Source organism: Salvelinus fontinalis, chromosome 36, assembly GCF_029448725.1.
Source record: "Salvelinus fontinalis isolate EN_2023a chromosome 36, ASM2944872v1, whole genome shotgun sequence".
NCBI lineage: Eukaryota > Metazoa > Chordata > Actinopteri > Salmoniformes > Salmonidae > Salvelinus > Salvelinus fontinalis.
In genome coordinates, this window is record NC_074700.1 from 29,098,514 (window position 1) to 29,114,796 (window position 16,283).

The 16,283-nt window shown below is 45.4% G+C and overlaps 1 protein-coding gene across 3 annotated transcripts in view; it reads right to left on the reverse strand.

Moving 5' to 3' along the window:
- Window positions 1-1,063: 1,063 nt before the first annotated feature.
- The window catches only part of LOC129835573 (FH2 domain-containing protein 1-like), a 59,058-nt gene continuing 43,838 nt past the window's right edge, over window positions 1,064-16,283 (reverse strand). For all 3 annotated transcript variants that reach the window (XM_055901271.1, XM_055901269.1, XM_055901270.1), the window contains 6 exons: window positions 14,614-14,684; window positions 14,427-14,534; window positions 12,889-12,959; window positions 7,364-7,481; window positions 5,947-6,111; window positions 1,064-4,871 (listed from right to left, as the gene is read on the reverse strand). In XM_055901271.1, coding sequence (XP_055757246.1) covers window positions 2,559-4,871; window positions 5,947-6,111; window positions 7,364-7,481; window positions 12,889-12,959; window positions 14,427-14,534; window positions 14,614-14,684 — 2,846 coding nt within the window. In that variant the 3' untranslated portion in view covers window positions 1,064-2,558. The remainder of the gene's footprint in view (window positions 4,872-5,946; window positions 6,112-7,363; window positions 7,482-12,888; window positions 12,960-14,426; window positions 14,535-14,613; window positions 14,685-16,283) is intronic.

Consider the following 16,283-nt stretch of genomic DNA (forward strand, 5'->3'; position numbering starts at 1 on the left):
CTGGCTATCTTCCACGATGGATTTTCAGATTGAGGTAAATAGTACTTATTGTAATTGGTGAAGCGGGTTGCAGGAAAGCTTTTGCAGGAAAGCTTTTGTAGTTGAGTTCTTGGATAATAAAATAAATTAAAGATATGTGAAGAAAAGGTGTAAATATATATATATGTATACAGGACACGACACGACAATACGGAAAAAGACGTCTGAACTGCTAAGCCACCTTGGAAAATGTGGTGGTTAGAGCCTAGTGGTTAGAGCAGCTAGCCTAGCGGTTAGAACCTAGTGGTTAGAGCAGGTAGTCTAGTGGTTAGAGCAGCTAGCCTAGCGGTTAGAGCCCAGTGGTTAGAGCAGGTAGCCTAGTGGTTAGAGCCTAGTGGTTAGAGCCTAGTGGTTAGAGCCTAGTGGTTAGAGCAGCTAGCCTAGTGGTTAGAGCAGGTAGCCTAGTGGTTAGAGGCTAGTGGTTAGAGCAGGTAGTCTAGTGGTTAGAGCCTAGTGGTTAGAGCCCAGTGGTTAGAGCCCAGTGGTTAGAGCCTAGTGGTTAAAGCAGGTAGCCCAGTGGTTAGAGCCTAGTGGTTAAAGCAGGTAGCCTAGTGGTTAGAGCAGGTAGCCCAGTGGTTAGAGCCTAGTGGTTAGAGCAGGTAGCCCAGTGGTTAGTGCCTAGTGGTTAGAGCCTAGTGGTTAGAGCAGGTAGCCCAGTGGTTAGAGCCTAGTGGTTAGAGCCTAGTGGTTAAAGCAGGTAGCCTAGTGGTTAGAGCCTAGTGGTTAAAGCAGGTAGCCTAGTGGTTAGAGCCTAGTGGTTAGAGCAGGTAGCCCAGTGGTTAGAGCCTAGCGGTTAGAGTGTTGGTCTAGTAACCGAAAGGTTGCTGGATCAAATCCCAGAGCTGACAAAAATAAAAAATATGTAAATTATACCACCTGAACAAGGCAGGTAATCCACTGTTCCCCAGTACGCTGTCATTGACTTGCCTCGGTTAAATATATATATATTTTTGAGTCCCTATCTAGGGCACTACCTTTGACCAGGGAGACATTTCACACACAGACAACATGTCTAAACAAGGGGTTAAAGTGTACACGTTTATTCATTGTATCATTAATCAAATATACAAAAAATGATATAGCCAGGTCCCAGATCAGTTTGTGCTTCAGCCAACATGTCCTGGGCCTGATCTAGGATCAGTTTGTGCTTCAGCCAACCTGTCCTGGCCCTGTATTAATAAAGCCTCTCCTAGTAGTAGTGCTGATCTAGGATCAGTTTGTGCTTCAGCCAACCTGTCCTGGGCCGGTATTCATGAAGCCTCTCCTAGTAGGAGTGCTGATCTAGGATCAGTTAGTGCTTCAGCCAACATGTCCTGGGCCTATATTCATAAAGCCTCTCCTAGTAGGAGTGGTGATCTAGGATCAGTTAGTGCTTCAGCCAACATGTCCTGGGCCTGTATTCATGAAGCCTCTCCTAGTAGTAGTGCTGATCTAGGATCAGTTTGGTATTTTAGATCACGATGGCCGCGTTTACACAGGCATCCCAATTCTGATCTATTTGGCAATAATTGGTCGTTTGACTGGGCAAAATATCAGAATTGGTCTGCCTGTTTTAATACAGCCAATGAATAAGGTGATTGATTATAAACAAAAGGGGGACCTGATCCTAGATCAGCACTACTACTAGGAGAGGCTTTATGAATACAGGTCCAGGACATGTTGGCTGAAGCACAAACTGATCCTAGATCAGCACTCCTACTAGGAGAGGCTTCATGAATACAGGCCCAGGACATGTTGGCTGAAGCACAAACTGATCCTAGATCAGCACTACTACTAGGAGAGGCTTCATGAATACCGGCCCAGGACAGGTTGGCTGAAGCCTAAACTGATCCTAGATCAGGCCCAGGACATGACAATTGATAATCAGGGGAGTTGGCTAATACAAACACATTCGGGAACAGGTTTTTAACAGGAAACACAGCTAGATCAAACGTACTCATGTCTCTGTCCAAAATGGTCCCCTATTCCCTACATTGTGCACTATAGCCCTACGGGCCCTGGTTAAAGGAGTGCACTATGAACTGATATGGGGGACTATTTGGGACGTAGAAAGGTTTCTTACATACAATGACAACATGATGTAGAGATAGATAAAATCACGATCACAAAAAATACAAATCTAGACTTAATTTACATCTTTAAAAGTCCTTTAATTATTTTTCTATATATTTTGAAAGACTCGACCCTGTAGATCTGGAGAACATACGATAAGTGTTAAGATAAGTCATGTGGCATGTAGTTTGTATTGGAACAAGAGATACATGTCGTCAATATTGGAACTAGGCCGGGGAAAGGAAGTATGTGGTAGGTATTGGAACTAGGCCGGGGTAAAGGAAGTATGTGGTAGGTATTGGAACTAGGCCGGGGTAAAGGAAGTATGTGGTAGGTATTGGAACTAGGCCGGGGTAAAGGAAGTATGTGGTAGGTATTGGAACTAGGCCGGGGAAAGGAAGTATGTGGTAGGTATTGGAAGTAGGCCTGGGTAAAGGAAGTATGTGGTAGGTATTGGAACTAGGCCTCTATCTCCAGGTGGGTTTCAGTGCTTTACTGGAGTCTCTGTAGTGGGTGGACTTGTCAGAGAAACTGCTGCTGTTTTTCCCTGCATGCCCTTTAGGGTGCGCCAGCGAGTCAGGGAGGGTCTGTGGGGGCAGGGGGTCGGGGGTCGGGGCGCGGAGGGGTCCTTTGATACTTTGTGTTCTCCTGATGGGGTTGTCTGTGCCTGGGGGGCCCGCGGGGGTCACCCTGTGGTGTCTCAACGACCCCGCCCGGCTGAGGGGTGAGGGTCCGGGAGAGGGGACAGGGGAGGAACGGGGAGAGTTCTTAGAGGGGGTGAGGGTACTCCCCGGGGGGGCGAGTGTGGTCCGTCTGAAAGAGGAAGCGGCTGTGTTTCGGGCAAATCCAGGGAGGGGGGCGGGGACACCTCCACGGTGGGAGGGGGTCGGGGGGGCACTGAGGCTGTTACCTCCTCCACCCCCCGCTGTTGGAACAGCCCCACCGGCGGCGGCGAGGGCTCGGAGGGTGGAACGGCACATCTTTTCCTCTGGGGGCGGTCTGGGGGCGACGGGGCGGAGAGGCTTTCGGAAGGACGGCTTCCTCTGGAGGTTGGAAAGTTGGGGTTGGTCTCGGGCATTGCCGTGGACACCCCTGGTGGTCACAGACTCGGCTTTGGGGTCGTCGACCTGGAGACTATTGCGACGGGGTGTGGCGGAGCTCCTCTCTGCCCGTCTAAGAGAGCGGTCGGCTGGGTTAGAGGAGGAGGTGGTGGTGGTCCGTGGACCAGAGCTCTGGTGGCCAGGGGGTTTCTCCACCTGTTTACCCGGGATCGAGCCACTTCGACTGGCCTTGAAGATAGGGACCACACGCCTCATGCCCTGGTTCTCTGAGGAGTTGAGGGTGCGGATGACAGTCTTTCGCCCGCTGGTGGTCGAGGGGGGTCTGGAAGGCTTAGCGACCTGGCTGGTCTTGGGATTCGTACCCTGGGCTGACCTATCAGAGGCACCAGCGGTGACTGACGCAGGCAGCTCATTGGCGGAGGTAGACACTGCTGGAACCGATGACTCATCGGAGGAAACAGGCACTGATTGGTCAGTGGTGGATACAGGCACTGAGTACTCATTGGTGGGTTGAGATTCTGAAGGCATGCTATTGGCTGGGGACTCACCCATAGAAGAAGCGGATACCTGGTGTGCTGGACTCTCAGCCTCGTCAGTGTGTGTGGGGTTAACACCGCTCTGTGCATGTGACGAGAGGTCTAGAATAGCTGTGGATGGAGATCGATCAGTACGACAATCTGTGGTCAACGTCTCTGTCCGAGACACACCCTCCTCCTCCTCCCGTTCTACCCTCTTCTCCTCTACTTCACCCACAGAAGGCTCCTCATTCACTATCCCTGCAGCCACCATCCTCCCATTCTCATCCACCTCTTCCTCCCGCTGTCTGGAAGAGTCGGACCTCTCCCTCTCTTCCCGCCCGTCAGGACGCCCTTGGGGATTCTTCTGTGTATCCGTGAGGATAGAGTCTCTGGGAATCTCTTTCTCCAGGTCTGTGTCGGTGACGACGTCTCCCTGGTCGTGACCGTGTGGGGTCAAGACGAGGTCAAACGCTCGGAGCTTAGGAACCAGAGTGTGTCGTTCAAGGTCGACGGTCAGACCACTGGATTGGTTGTGGTCAGGGTCAACGGTCTGGTTCAGGTCTGTGCTTTGTGGTTTGTGGTCAACGGTTGCTGTCTGAGGGCTGTGATTTGAGTTGATGCCAGGTTGAGGTTTATGGTGACTGTGCCTCGGTCCTAAGGAGGTGGGTCTAGAGGAGGGGGAGTGTGGACCGGGCCAGTCTACCTGAGGGTGCTGATTCTGGGGTTGAGTGTGACCCGCAGGTCTCTGAGGCTGAAGTCTGGTCAGAGGGGAGATGTTGGGACTCCTCGGCCCAGTTTCAGGTGACCTCATGGGGGAGGAATCCCGCTGCTCGGCGCCCCTCCATAGTCGGCGCCCGGGATTCGGTGACCCCCCTACGACCTGAAGGTCAGAGGTGATGCCTAGAGTTAGCAGGCTAGTCAGCTGACGGTCAGCCGCGGCAGATGCAGAGCCGCGAGAACGGCGGACGCTTCCGGAACGCCTCAGTGCATTCTGGGGGCTGTGCGGCGAGCACGGGCGGGACTTGAGAAGCTCGATAAGCCCCTCCTCCTGGGATAGGGCCACCTCTATGTCCGTCTCGCTGCTGCTGCGCATTCCGAAGACCCCGCCAACCTCCTCTCCGCCCGCCCACGAGTGGCGTTTCTCCTCGAGCTCCTGTATCCGACGATGAGACTCCTCCTTCAGCTCACGCTCCAGGTTGTCCTAGAGAACAGACAGGGGAGGGATAGACATTTGAAATGTCTTTATTCTTTTGGAACTTTTGTGAGCGTAATGTTAACTGCTCATTTTTATTGTTTATTTCACTTTTGTTTATGATCTATTTCACTTGCTTTGGTAATGTTAACATATGTTTCCCATGTCAATAAAGCCCCTTGAATTGAAATGTAATTGAAATTGAGAGAGAGAGAGAGAGACGCAAAAGGGAGAGTGAGGGAAAGAGAGAGAGAGAGAGAGAGAGAGAGAGTGAGAGAGGGAGCGGTAGAGAGAGAGAGACAGAGAGAGAGAGAGGGAGCGGTAGAGAGAGAGAGAGAGAGAGAGAGAGAGAGAGAGAGAAAAAGAAAGAAAGAGAAAGAGAGTGAGCGGTAGAGAGTGAGAAAGAAAGAGGGAGAGAGAAGGAGCGGTAGAGAGAGAGAGAAAGAAAGAGGAAGAGAGAGAAAGAGAGAGAAAGAAAGAGAAAGAGAGAGAGGAGCGGTAGAGAGTGAGAGAGAGAGAGAGAGTGAGAGAGAGAGAGAAGGCGCGGTAGAGAGAGAGCGAGAGAGAGAGAGAGAGAGAGAGAGGGAGAGAGAGAGAAGGAGCGGTAGAGAGAGAGAAAGAAAGAGAAAGAAAGACAGAGAGAGAGTGAGCGGTAGAGAGAGAAGGAGCGGTAGAGAGAGAGAGAGAGAGAGAGGGAGAGAGAGAGAAGGAGCGGTAGAGAGAGAGAAAGAAAGAGAAGGAGCGGTAGAGAGAGAGAAAGAGGGCAGAACAGTGTTAAAGTATATACAGGTGTAATAACACTTGTTGAACACCAGGGGGAAGTAGCAGTACACATTTAGCAGACAACCAGTAGCAGAGACTCAGTATTTTAACAGAGTTTTATATTATACTCCTCAAACACAGAGTCCAAAGGTTTCAACATTATTCAACTGTAACAGCTCGCTTGTATAGTCACAATGAGGAAACCTTGACATCCAGTGTGATTTATTCTGGTCTTCTAGACTAACAGGAAGATGGTCTAGTACCCTGACATCCAGTGTGATTTATTCTGGTCTTCTAGACTAACATGAAGATGGTCTAGTACCCTGACTGCTTTCTGAAACTTCAGGCAGAAGTCTTGGAAGACTTTGAAACACTCGTCCAGCCTGAAGGACTCTCTGTCTTCGCAGAAGAAGTCGATCAGAATGTTCCCTTCGTTCCTTAACTCCTGTCGCTGCCTTCGCAACTCAACCAGGGCTGCTGTCGAATTCTAGGAGAGGAGACACACTGTTACTACACACACACACACACTAACACTCAAATACAATCCCTGACCTCTCTCTCTCTGCGTGTCCCTGACCTCTCTCTCTCTGCGTGTCCCTGACCTCTCCTCTATCTGTGTGTCCCTGACCTCTCTCTCTCTGCGTGTCCCTGACCTCTCCTCTATCTGTGTGTCCCTGACCTCTCTCTCTCTGCGTGTCCCTGACCTCTCTCTCTCTGCGTGTCCCTGACCTCTCCTCTCTCTGCGTGTCCCTGACCTCTCTCTCTCTGCGTGTCCCTGACCTCTCCTCTATCTGTGTGTCCCTGACCTCTCTCTCTCTGCGTGTCCCTGACATCTCCTCTCTCTGCGTGTCCCTGACCTCTCCTCTATCTGTGTGTCCCTGACCTCTCTCTCTCTGCGTGTCCCTGACATCTCCTCTCTCTGCGTGTCCCTGACCTCTCCTCTCTCTGTGTGTCCCTGACATCTCTCTCTGTGTGTCCCTGACATCTCTCTCTGCGTGTCCCTGACCTCTCTCTCTCTGCGTGTCCCTGACATCTCCTCTCTCTGTGTGTCCCTGACATCTCTCTCTGCGTGTCCCTGACCTCTCTCTCTCTGCGTGTCCCTGACCTCTCCTCTATCTGTGTGTCCCTGACATCTCCTCTCTCTGTGTGTCCCTGACATCTCTCTCTGTGTGTCCCTGACCTCTCCTCTCTCTGTGTGTCCCTGACCTCTCCTCTCTCTGTGTGTCCCTGACATCTCTCTCTCTGTGTCCCTGACATCTCTCTCTCTGTGTCCCTGACCTCTCTCTCTCTCTGTGTGTCCCTGACCTCTCTCTCTCTCTGTGTGTCCCTGACCTCTCTCTCTCTCTCTGTGTGTCCCTGACCTCTCTCTCTCTCTGTGTGTGTGTCCCTGACCTCTCTATTTGTCCCTGACCTCTCTGTGTGTGTCCCTGACCTCTCTATTTGTCCCTGACCTCTCTGTGTGTCCCTGTCCTCTCTCTATTTGTCCCTGACCTCTCTGTGTGTCCCTGTCCTCTCTCTCTGTGTCCCTGACCTCTCTCTCTCTCTGTGTCCCTGACCTCTCTCTCTCTGTGTCCCTGACCTCTCTCTCTCTCTCTGTGTGTGTCCCTGACCTCTCTATTTGTCCCTGACCTCTCTGTGTTTGTCCCTGTCCTCTCTCTGTGTGTCCCTGACCTCTCTCGGTGTGTCCCTGACCTCTCTCTCTGTGTCCCTGTCCTCTCTCTGTGTCCCTGACCTCTGACCTGTAGGAAGTGGTCCAGCTGCAGCAGCAGCTCCGTCTCTCCCTGGATGCTCTCCTCTACTGAGCGCGTGCGAGACGACAACGACTCGAACTCTGCATCCACGTTCTCCACTGATATCCTGGAGGGGTGAAAGGTCACAGGGCAAGAAGGATCATGGTAGCAGTGAGTCACTACGTCATGATGATGATTACTGAAGTCAGATCAGCCTTACAGTATATATAAAGTAGTACTATTGACCAGACAGTATATATAGTGTAGTACTATGGACCAGTCAGTATATACAGTGTAGTACTATGGACCAGTCAGTATATATAGTGTAGTACTATGGACCAGACAGTATATATAGTGTAGTACTATTGACCAGACAGTATATATAGTGTAGTACTATGGACCAGATAGTATATATAGTGTAGTACTATGGACCAGACAGTATATATAGTGTAGTACTATGGACCAGACAGTATATATAGTGTAGTACTATGGACCAGACAGTATATATAGTGTAGTACTATGGACCAGACAGTATATATAGAGTAGTACTATGGACCAGACAGTATATATAGAGTAGTACTATTAACCAGACAGTATATATAGTGTAGTACTATGGACCAGACAGTATATATAGAGTAGTACTATTGACCAGACAGTATATATAGTGTAGTACTATGGACCAGACAGTATATATAGAGTAGTACTATGGACCAGACAGTATATATAGAGTAGTACTATTGACCAGACAGTATATATAGTGTAGTACTATGGACCAGACAGTATATAGAGTGTAGTACTATGGACCAGACAGTATATACAGTGTAGTACTATGGACCAGACAGTATATACAGTGTAATACTATGGACCAGACAGTATATATAGTGTAGTACTATGGACCAGACAGTATATAGAGTGTAGTACTATGGACCAGACAGTATATAAAGTGTAGTACTATGGACCAGACAGTATATATAGTGTAGTACTATGGACCAGACAGTATATATAGTGTAGTACTATGGACCAGACAGTATATAGAGTGTAGTACTATTGACCAGACAGTATATATAGTGTAGTACTATGGACCAGACATTATATATAGAGTAGTACTATGGACCAGACAGTATATATAGTGTAGTACTATGGACCAGACAGTATATAGAGTGTAGTACTATGGACCAGACAGTATATACAGTGTAGTACTATGGACCAGACAGTATATACAGTGTAGTACTATGGACCAGACAGTATATACAGTGTAGTACTATGGACCAGACAGTATATATAGTGTAGTACTATGGACCAGACAGTATATAGAGTGTAGTACTATGGACCAGACAGTATATATAATGTAGTACTATGGACCAGACAGTATATATAGTGTAGTACTATGGACCAGACAGTATATATAGTGTAGTACTATGGACCAGTCAGTATATATAGAGTAGTACTATTGACCAGACAGTATATAGAGTGTAGTACTATGGACCAGACAGTATATATAATGTAGTACTATGGACCAGACAGTATATATAGTGTAGTACTATGGACCAGACAGTATATATAGTGTAGTACTATTGACCAGTCAGTATATATAGTGTAGTACTATGGACCAGACAGTATATATAGTGTAGTACTATGGACCAGACAGTATATATAGTGTAGTACTATTGACCAGACAGTATATATAGTGTAGTACTATTGACCAGAACCCTGACTGTATATATAGTGTAGTACTATTGACCAGAGCCCTATGGTCTTACAGTATATATAGTGTAGTACTATTGACCAGAGCCCTGACAGTATATATAGTGTAGTACTATTGACCAGAGCCCTGACAGTATATATAGTGTAGTACTATGGACCAGAGCCCTATGGGCTTACAGTATATAGTGTAGTACTATTGACCAGAGCCCTGACAGTATATATAGTGTAGTACTATTGACCAGAGCCCTATGGTCTTACAGTATATAGTGTAGTACTATTGACCAGAGCCCTGACAGTATATATAGTGTAGTACTATTGACCAGAGCTCTGACAGTATATATAGTGTAGTACTATTGACCAGAGCCCTTACAGTATATATATAGTGTAGTACTATTGACCAGAGCCCTGACAGTATATATAGTGTAGTACTATGCACCAGACAGTATATATAGTGTAGTACTATGGACCAGACAGTATATATAGTGTAGTACTATGGACCAGACAGTATATATAGTGTAGTACTATGGACCAGACAGTATATATAGTGTAGTACTATAAACCAGACAGTATATATAGAGTAGTACTATTGACCAGACAGTATATACAGTGTAGTACTATGGACCAGACAGTATATATAGTGTAGTACTATGGACCAGACAGTATATACAGTGTAGTACTATGGACCAGACAGTATATATAGTGTAGTACTATGGACCAGACAGTATATATAGTGTAGTACTATGGACCAGAAAGTATATATAGTGTAGTACTATGGACCAGACAGTATATATAGTGTAGTACTATGGACCAGACAGTATATATAGTGTAGTACTATGGACCAGACAGTATATATAGTGTAGTACTATGGACCAGACAGTATATAGAGTGTAGTACTATAAACCAGACAGTATATATAGAGTAGTACTATTGACCAGACAGTATATATAGTGTAGTACTATGGACCAGACAGTATATACAGTGTAGTACTATGGACCAGATAGTATATATAGTGTAGTACTATGGACCAGACAGTATATATAGTGTAGTACTATGGACCAGTCAGTATATATAGTGTAGTACTATGGACCAGACAGTATATATAGTGTAGTACTATGGACCAGACAGTATATATAGTGTAGTACTATGGACCAGTCAGTATATATAGTGTAGTACTATGGACCAGACAGTATATATAGTGTAGTACTATGGACCAGACAGTATATATAGTGTAGTACTATTGACCAGACAGTATATATAGTGTAGTACTATGGACCAGACAGTATATGTAGTGTAGTACTATGGACCAGACAGTATATGTAGTGTAGTACTATGGACCAGTCAGTATATATAGTGTAGTACTATGGACCAGACAGTATATATAGTGTAGTACTATGGACCAGACAGTATATATAGTGTAGTACTATGGACCAGACAGTATATATAGTGTAGTACTATGGACCAGACAGTATATATAGTGTAGTACTATGGACCAGACAGTATATGTAGTGTAGTACTATGGACCAGACAGTATATGTAGTGTAGTACTATGGACCAGTCAGTATATATAGTGTAGTACTATGGACCAGACAGTATATATAGTGTAGTACTATGGACCAGACAGTATATATAGTGTAGTACTATGGACCAGACAGTATATATAGTGTAGTACTATGGACCAGACAGTATATATAGTGTAGTACTATGGACCAGTCAGTATATATAGTGTAGTACTATGGACCAGACAGTATATATAGTGTAGTACTATGGACCAGACAGTATATATAGTGTAGTACTATTGACCAGACAGTATATATAGTGTAGTACTATGGACCAGACAGTATATATAGTGTAGTACTATGGACCAGACAGTATATATAGTGTAGTACTATGGACCAGATAGTATATATAGTGTAGTACTATGGACCAGACAGTATATATAGTGTAGTACTATGGACCAGTCAGTATATATAGTGTAGTACTATGGACCAGACAGTATATATAGTGTAGTACTATGGACCAGACAGTATATATAGTGTAGTACTATGGACCAGACAGTATATATAGTGTAGTACTATGGACCAGACAGTATATATAGTGTAGTACTATGGACCAGACAGTATATATAGTGTAGTACTATGGACCAGACAGTATATACAGTGTAGTACTATTGACCAGACAGTATATATAGTGTAGTACTATGGACCAGACAGTATATATAGTGTAGTACTATGGACCAGATAGTATATATAGTGTAGTACTATGGACCAGACAGTATATATAATGTAGTACTATGGACCAGACAGTATATATAGTGTATTACTATTGACCAGACAGTATATATAGTGTAGTACTATGGACCAGACAGTATATATAGTGTAGTACTATGGACCAGATAGTATATATAGTGTAGTACTATGGACCAGACAGTATATATAATGTAGTACTATGGACCAGACAGTATATATAGTGTAGTACTATTGACCAGACAGTATATATAGTGTAGTACTATGGACCAGACAGTATATATAGTGTAGTACTATGGACCAGACAGTATATATAGTGAGGTACTATGGACCAGACAGTATATACAGTGTAGTACTATGGACCAGCCAGTATATATAGTGTAGTACTATGGACCAGACAGTATATACAGTGTAGTACTATGGACCAGACAGTATATACAGTGTAGTACTATGGACCAGACAGTATATACAGAGTAGTACTATGGACCAGACAGTATATATAGAGTAGTACTATGGACCAGACAGTATATATAGAGTAGTACTATGGACCAGACAGTATATATAGAGTAGTACTATGGACCAGACAGTATATATAGAGTAGTACTATGGACCAGACAGTATATACAGTGTAGTACTATGGACCAGACAGTATATACAGTGTAGTACTATGGACCAGACAGTATATATAGAGTAGTACTATGGACCAGACAGTATATATAGTGTAGTACTATGGACCAGACAGTATATATAGTGAGGTACTATGGACCAGACAGTATATATAGTGAGGTACTATGGACCAGACAGTATATATAGTGTAGTACTATGGACCAGACAGTATATATAGTGAGGTACTATGGACCAGACAGTATATATAGTGAGGTACTATGGACCAGACAGTATATATAGTGTAGTACTATGGACCAGACAGTATATATAGTGTAGTACTATGGACCAGACAGTATATATAGTGTAGTACTATGGACCAGACAGTATATATAGTGTAGTACTATGGACCAGACAGTATATATAGTGAGGTACTATGGACCAGACAGTATATATAGTGAGGTACTATGGACCAGACAGTATATATAGAGTAGTACTATGGACCAGACAGTATATATAGTGTAGTACTATGGACCAGACAGTATATATAGAGTAGTACTATGGACCAGACAGTATATACAGAGTAGTACTATGGACCAGACAGTATATATAGTGTAGTACTATGGACCAGACAGTATATATAGTGTAGTACTATGGACCAGACAGTATATATAGAGTAGTACTATGGACCAGACAGTATATATAGTGTAGTACTATGGACCAGACAGTATATATAGTGTAGTACTATGGACCAGACAGTATATATAGTGTAGTACTATGGACCAGACAGTATATATAGTGTAGTACTATGGACCAGACAGTATATATAGTGAGGTACTATGGACCAGACAGTATATATAGTGTAGTACTATGGACCAGACAGTATATATAGTGTAGTACTATGGACCAGACAGTATATATAGTGTAGTACTATGGACCAGACAGTATATATAGTGAGGTACTATGGACCAGTCTGGGTCTCACCGTGCTGCATACTGGACATGCTGAAGTTTACCAGGAAACTCTAGAAGTTTATCATCCTTCTTCTGTGCTTCCTAAGAGGACCAGAAAGGACCAGGTCATCACAGATAGACAGACAGGCAGATAGACAAACAGGCAGATAGACAAACAGACAGATAGACAGACAGGCAGATAGACAAACAGGCAGATAGACAAACAGACAGATAGACAAACAGGCAGATAGACAAACAGACAGATAGACAGACAGGCAGATAGATAGACAGGCAGATAGACAGACAGGCAGATAGACAGACAGGCAGATAGACAGACAGGCAGATAGATAGACAGACGGGCAGATAGATAGACAGACAGGCAGATAGACAGATAGACAGATAGACAAACAGGCAGATAGACAGACAGGCAGATAGATAGACAGACAGACAGACAGGCAGATAGATAGACAGACAGGCAGATAGACAGACAGGCAGATAGACAAACAGGCAGATAGACAAACAGGCAGATAGACAAACAGGCAGATAGACAGACAGGCAGATAGACAGACAGGCAGATAGATAGACAGACAGGCAGATAGATAGACAGACAGGCAGATAGACAAACAGGCAGACAGACAGACAGGCAGATAGATAGACAGACGGGCAGATAGATAGACAGACAGGCAGATAGACAGACAGGCATATTGACAAACAGGCAGATAGACAGACAGGCAGATAGACAGTCAGGCAGATAGACAGTCAGGCAGATAGACAGTCGGGCAGATAGACAGTCGGGCAGATAGACAGTCAGGCAGATAGACAAACAGGCAGATAGACAAACAGGCAGACAGACAGACAGGCAGATAGATAGACAGACGGGCAGATAGATAGACAGACAGGCAGATAGACAGACAGGCATATTGACAAACAGGCAGATAGACAAACAGGCAGATAGACAAACAGGCAGATAGACAAACAGGCAGATAGACAAACAGGCAGACAGACAGACAGGCAGACAGACAGACAGGCAGATAGATAGACAGACGGGCAGATAGATAGACAGACAGGCAGATAGACAGACAGGCATATTGACAAACAGGCAGATAGACAGACAGGCAGATAGACAAACAGGCAGATAGACAGACAGGCAGATAGATAGACAGACAGATAGACAGTCAGACAGATAGACAGTCAGGCAGATAGACAGACAGGCAGATAGACAGACAGGCAGATAGATAGACAGGCAGATAGACAGTCAGGCAGATAGACAGACAGGCATATTGACAAACAGGCAGATAGACAGACAGGCAGATAGACAAACAGGCAGATAGACAGACAGGCAGATAGACAGTCAGGCAGATAGACAGACAGACAGGCAGATAGACAGTCAGGCAGATAGACAGACAGGCAGATAGACAGTCAGGCAGATAGACAGACAGGCAGATAGACAGACAGGCAGATAGACAGTCAGGCAGATAGACAGTCAGGCAGATAGACAGACAGGCAGATAGACAGTCAGGCAGATAGACAGACAGACAAACAGGCAGAAAGACAAACACCTCTCCTCACCAGAGCTACAAAGTGCAGCAGGTTCATGCCAGGTTTGTTGGCCTTGGTATCAGCCAGAGACAGGAGAGAGGACAGCTTGAACCCCACAGCATTACCAGCATAACCCCCCTGTAGACAGAGACACGATCAGTCAACACTTTAGACAGGGCCCTTTGGTGGAGTCACACACAAACACACTCTGACTCACAGCGTTGAGGATGTTTCCAGCCTGTAGCACCAGGTGTAGGATGGCATGAAGCTCCTCACAGCCTAGCAGCTCTACAGAGAGAGATACAGAGAGAGATACTGTTAATACTGCTCACAGCCTAGCAGCTCTACAGAGAGAGATACTGTTAATACTGCTCACAGCCTAGCAGCTCTACAGAGAGATACTGTTAATACTGCTCACAGCCTAGCAGCTCTACAGAGAGAGAGATACAGAGAGATACTGTTAATACTGCTCACAGCCTAGCAGCTCTACAGAGAGAGATACTGTTAATACTGCTCACAGCCTAGCAGCTCTACAGAGAGAGATACTGTTAATACTGCTCACAGCCTAGCAGCTCTACAGAGAGATACTGTTAATACTGCTCACAGCCTAGCAGCTCTACAGAGAGAGATACAGAGAGATACTGTTAATACTGCTCACAGCCTAGCAGCTCTACAGAGAGAGAGATACTGTTAATACTGCTCACAGTCTAGCAGCTCTACAGAGAGAGATACTGTTAATACTGCTCACAGCCTAGCAGCTCTACAGAGAGAGATACTGTTAATACTGCTCACAGCCTAGCAGCTCTACAGAGAGATACTGTTAATACTGCTCACAGCCTAGCAGCTCTACAGAGAGATACTGTTAATACTGCTCACAGTCTAGCAGCTCTACAGAGAGAGATACTGTTAATACTGCTCACAGTCTAGCAGCTCTACAGAGAGAGATACTGTTAATACTGCTCACAGCCTAGCAGCTCTACAGAGAGATACTGTTAATACTGCTCACAGCCTAGCAGCTCTACAGAGAGATACTGTTAATACTGCTCACAGTCTAGCAGCTCTACAGAGAGAGATACTGTTAATACTGCTCACAGTCTAGCAGCTCTACAGAGAGAGATACAGAGAGATACTGTTAATACTGCTCACAGCCTAGCAGCTCTACAGAGAGAGAGATACAGAGAGATACTGTTAATACTGCTCACAGCCTAGCAGCTCTACAGAGAGAGATACTGTTAATACTGCTCACAGCCTAGCAGCTCTACAGAGAGAGATACTGTTAATACTGCTCACAGCCTAGCAGCTCTACAGAGAGAGAGATACTGTTAATACTGCTCACAGCCTAGCAGCTCTACAGAGAGAGATACTGTTAATACTGCTCACAGCCTAGCAGCTCTACAAAGAGAGGTACTGTTAATACTGCTCACAGCCTAGCAGCTCTACAGAGAGAGATACAGAGAGATACTGTTAATACTGCTCACAGCCTAGCAGCTCTACAGAGAGAGAGATACAGAGAGATACTGTTAATACTGCTCACAGCCTAGCAGCTCTACAGAGAGAGAGATACAGAGAGATACTGTTAATACTGCTCACAGCCTAGCAGCTCTACAGAGAGAGATACTGTTAATACTGCTCACAGCCTAGCAGCTCTACAGAGAGAGATACTGTTAATACTGCTCACAGCCTAGCAGCTCTACAGAGAGATACTGTTAATACTGCTCACAGCCTAGCAGCTCTACAGAGAGAGAGATACTGTTAATACTGCTCACAGCCTAGCAGCTCTACAGAGAGAGATACAGAGAGATACTGTTAATACTGCTCACAGCCTAGCAGCTCTACAAAGAGAGGTACTGTTAATACTGCTCACAGCCTAGCAGCTCTACAGAGAGA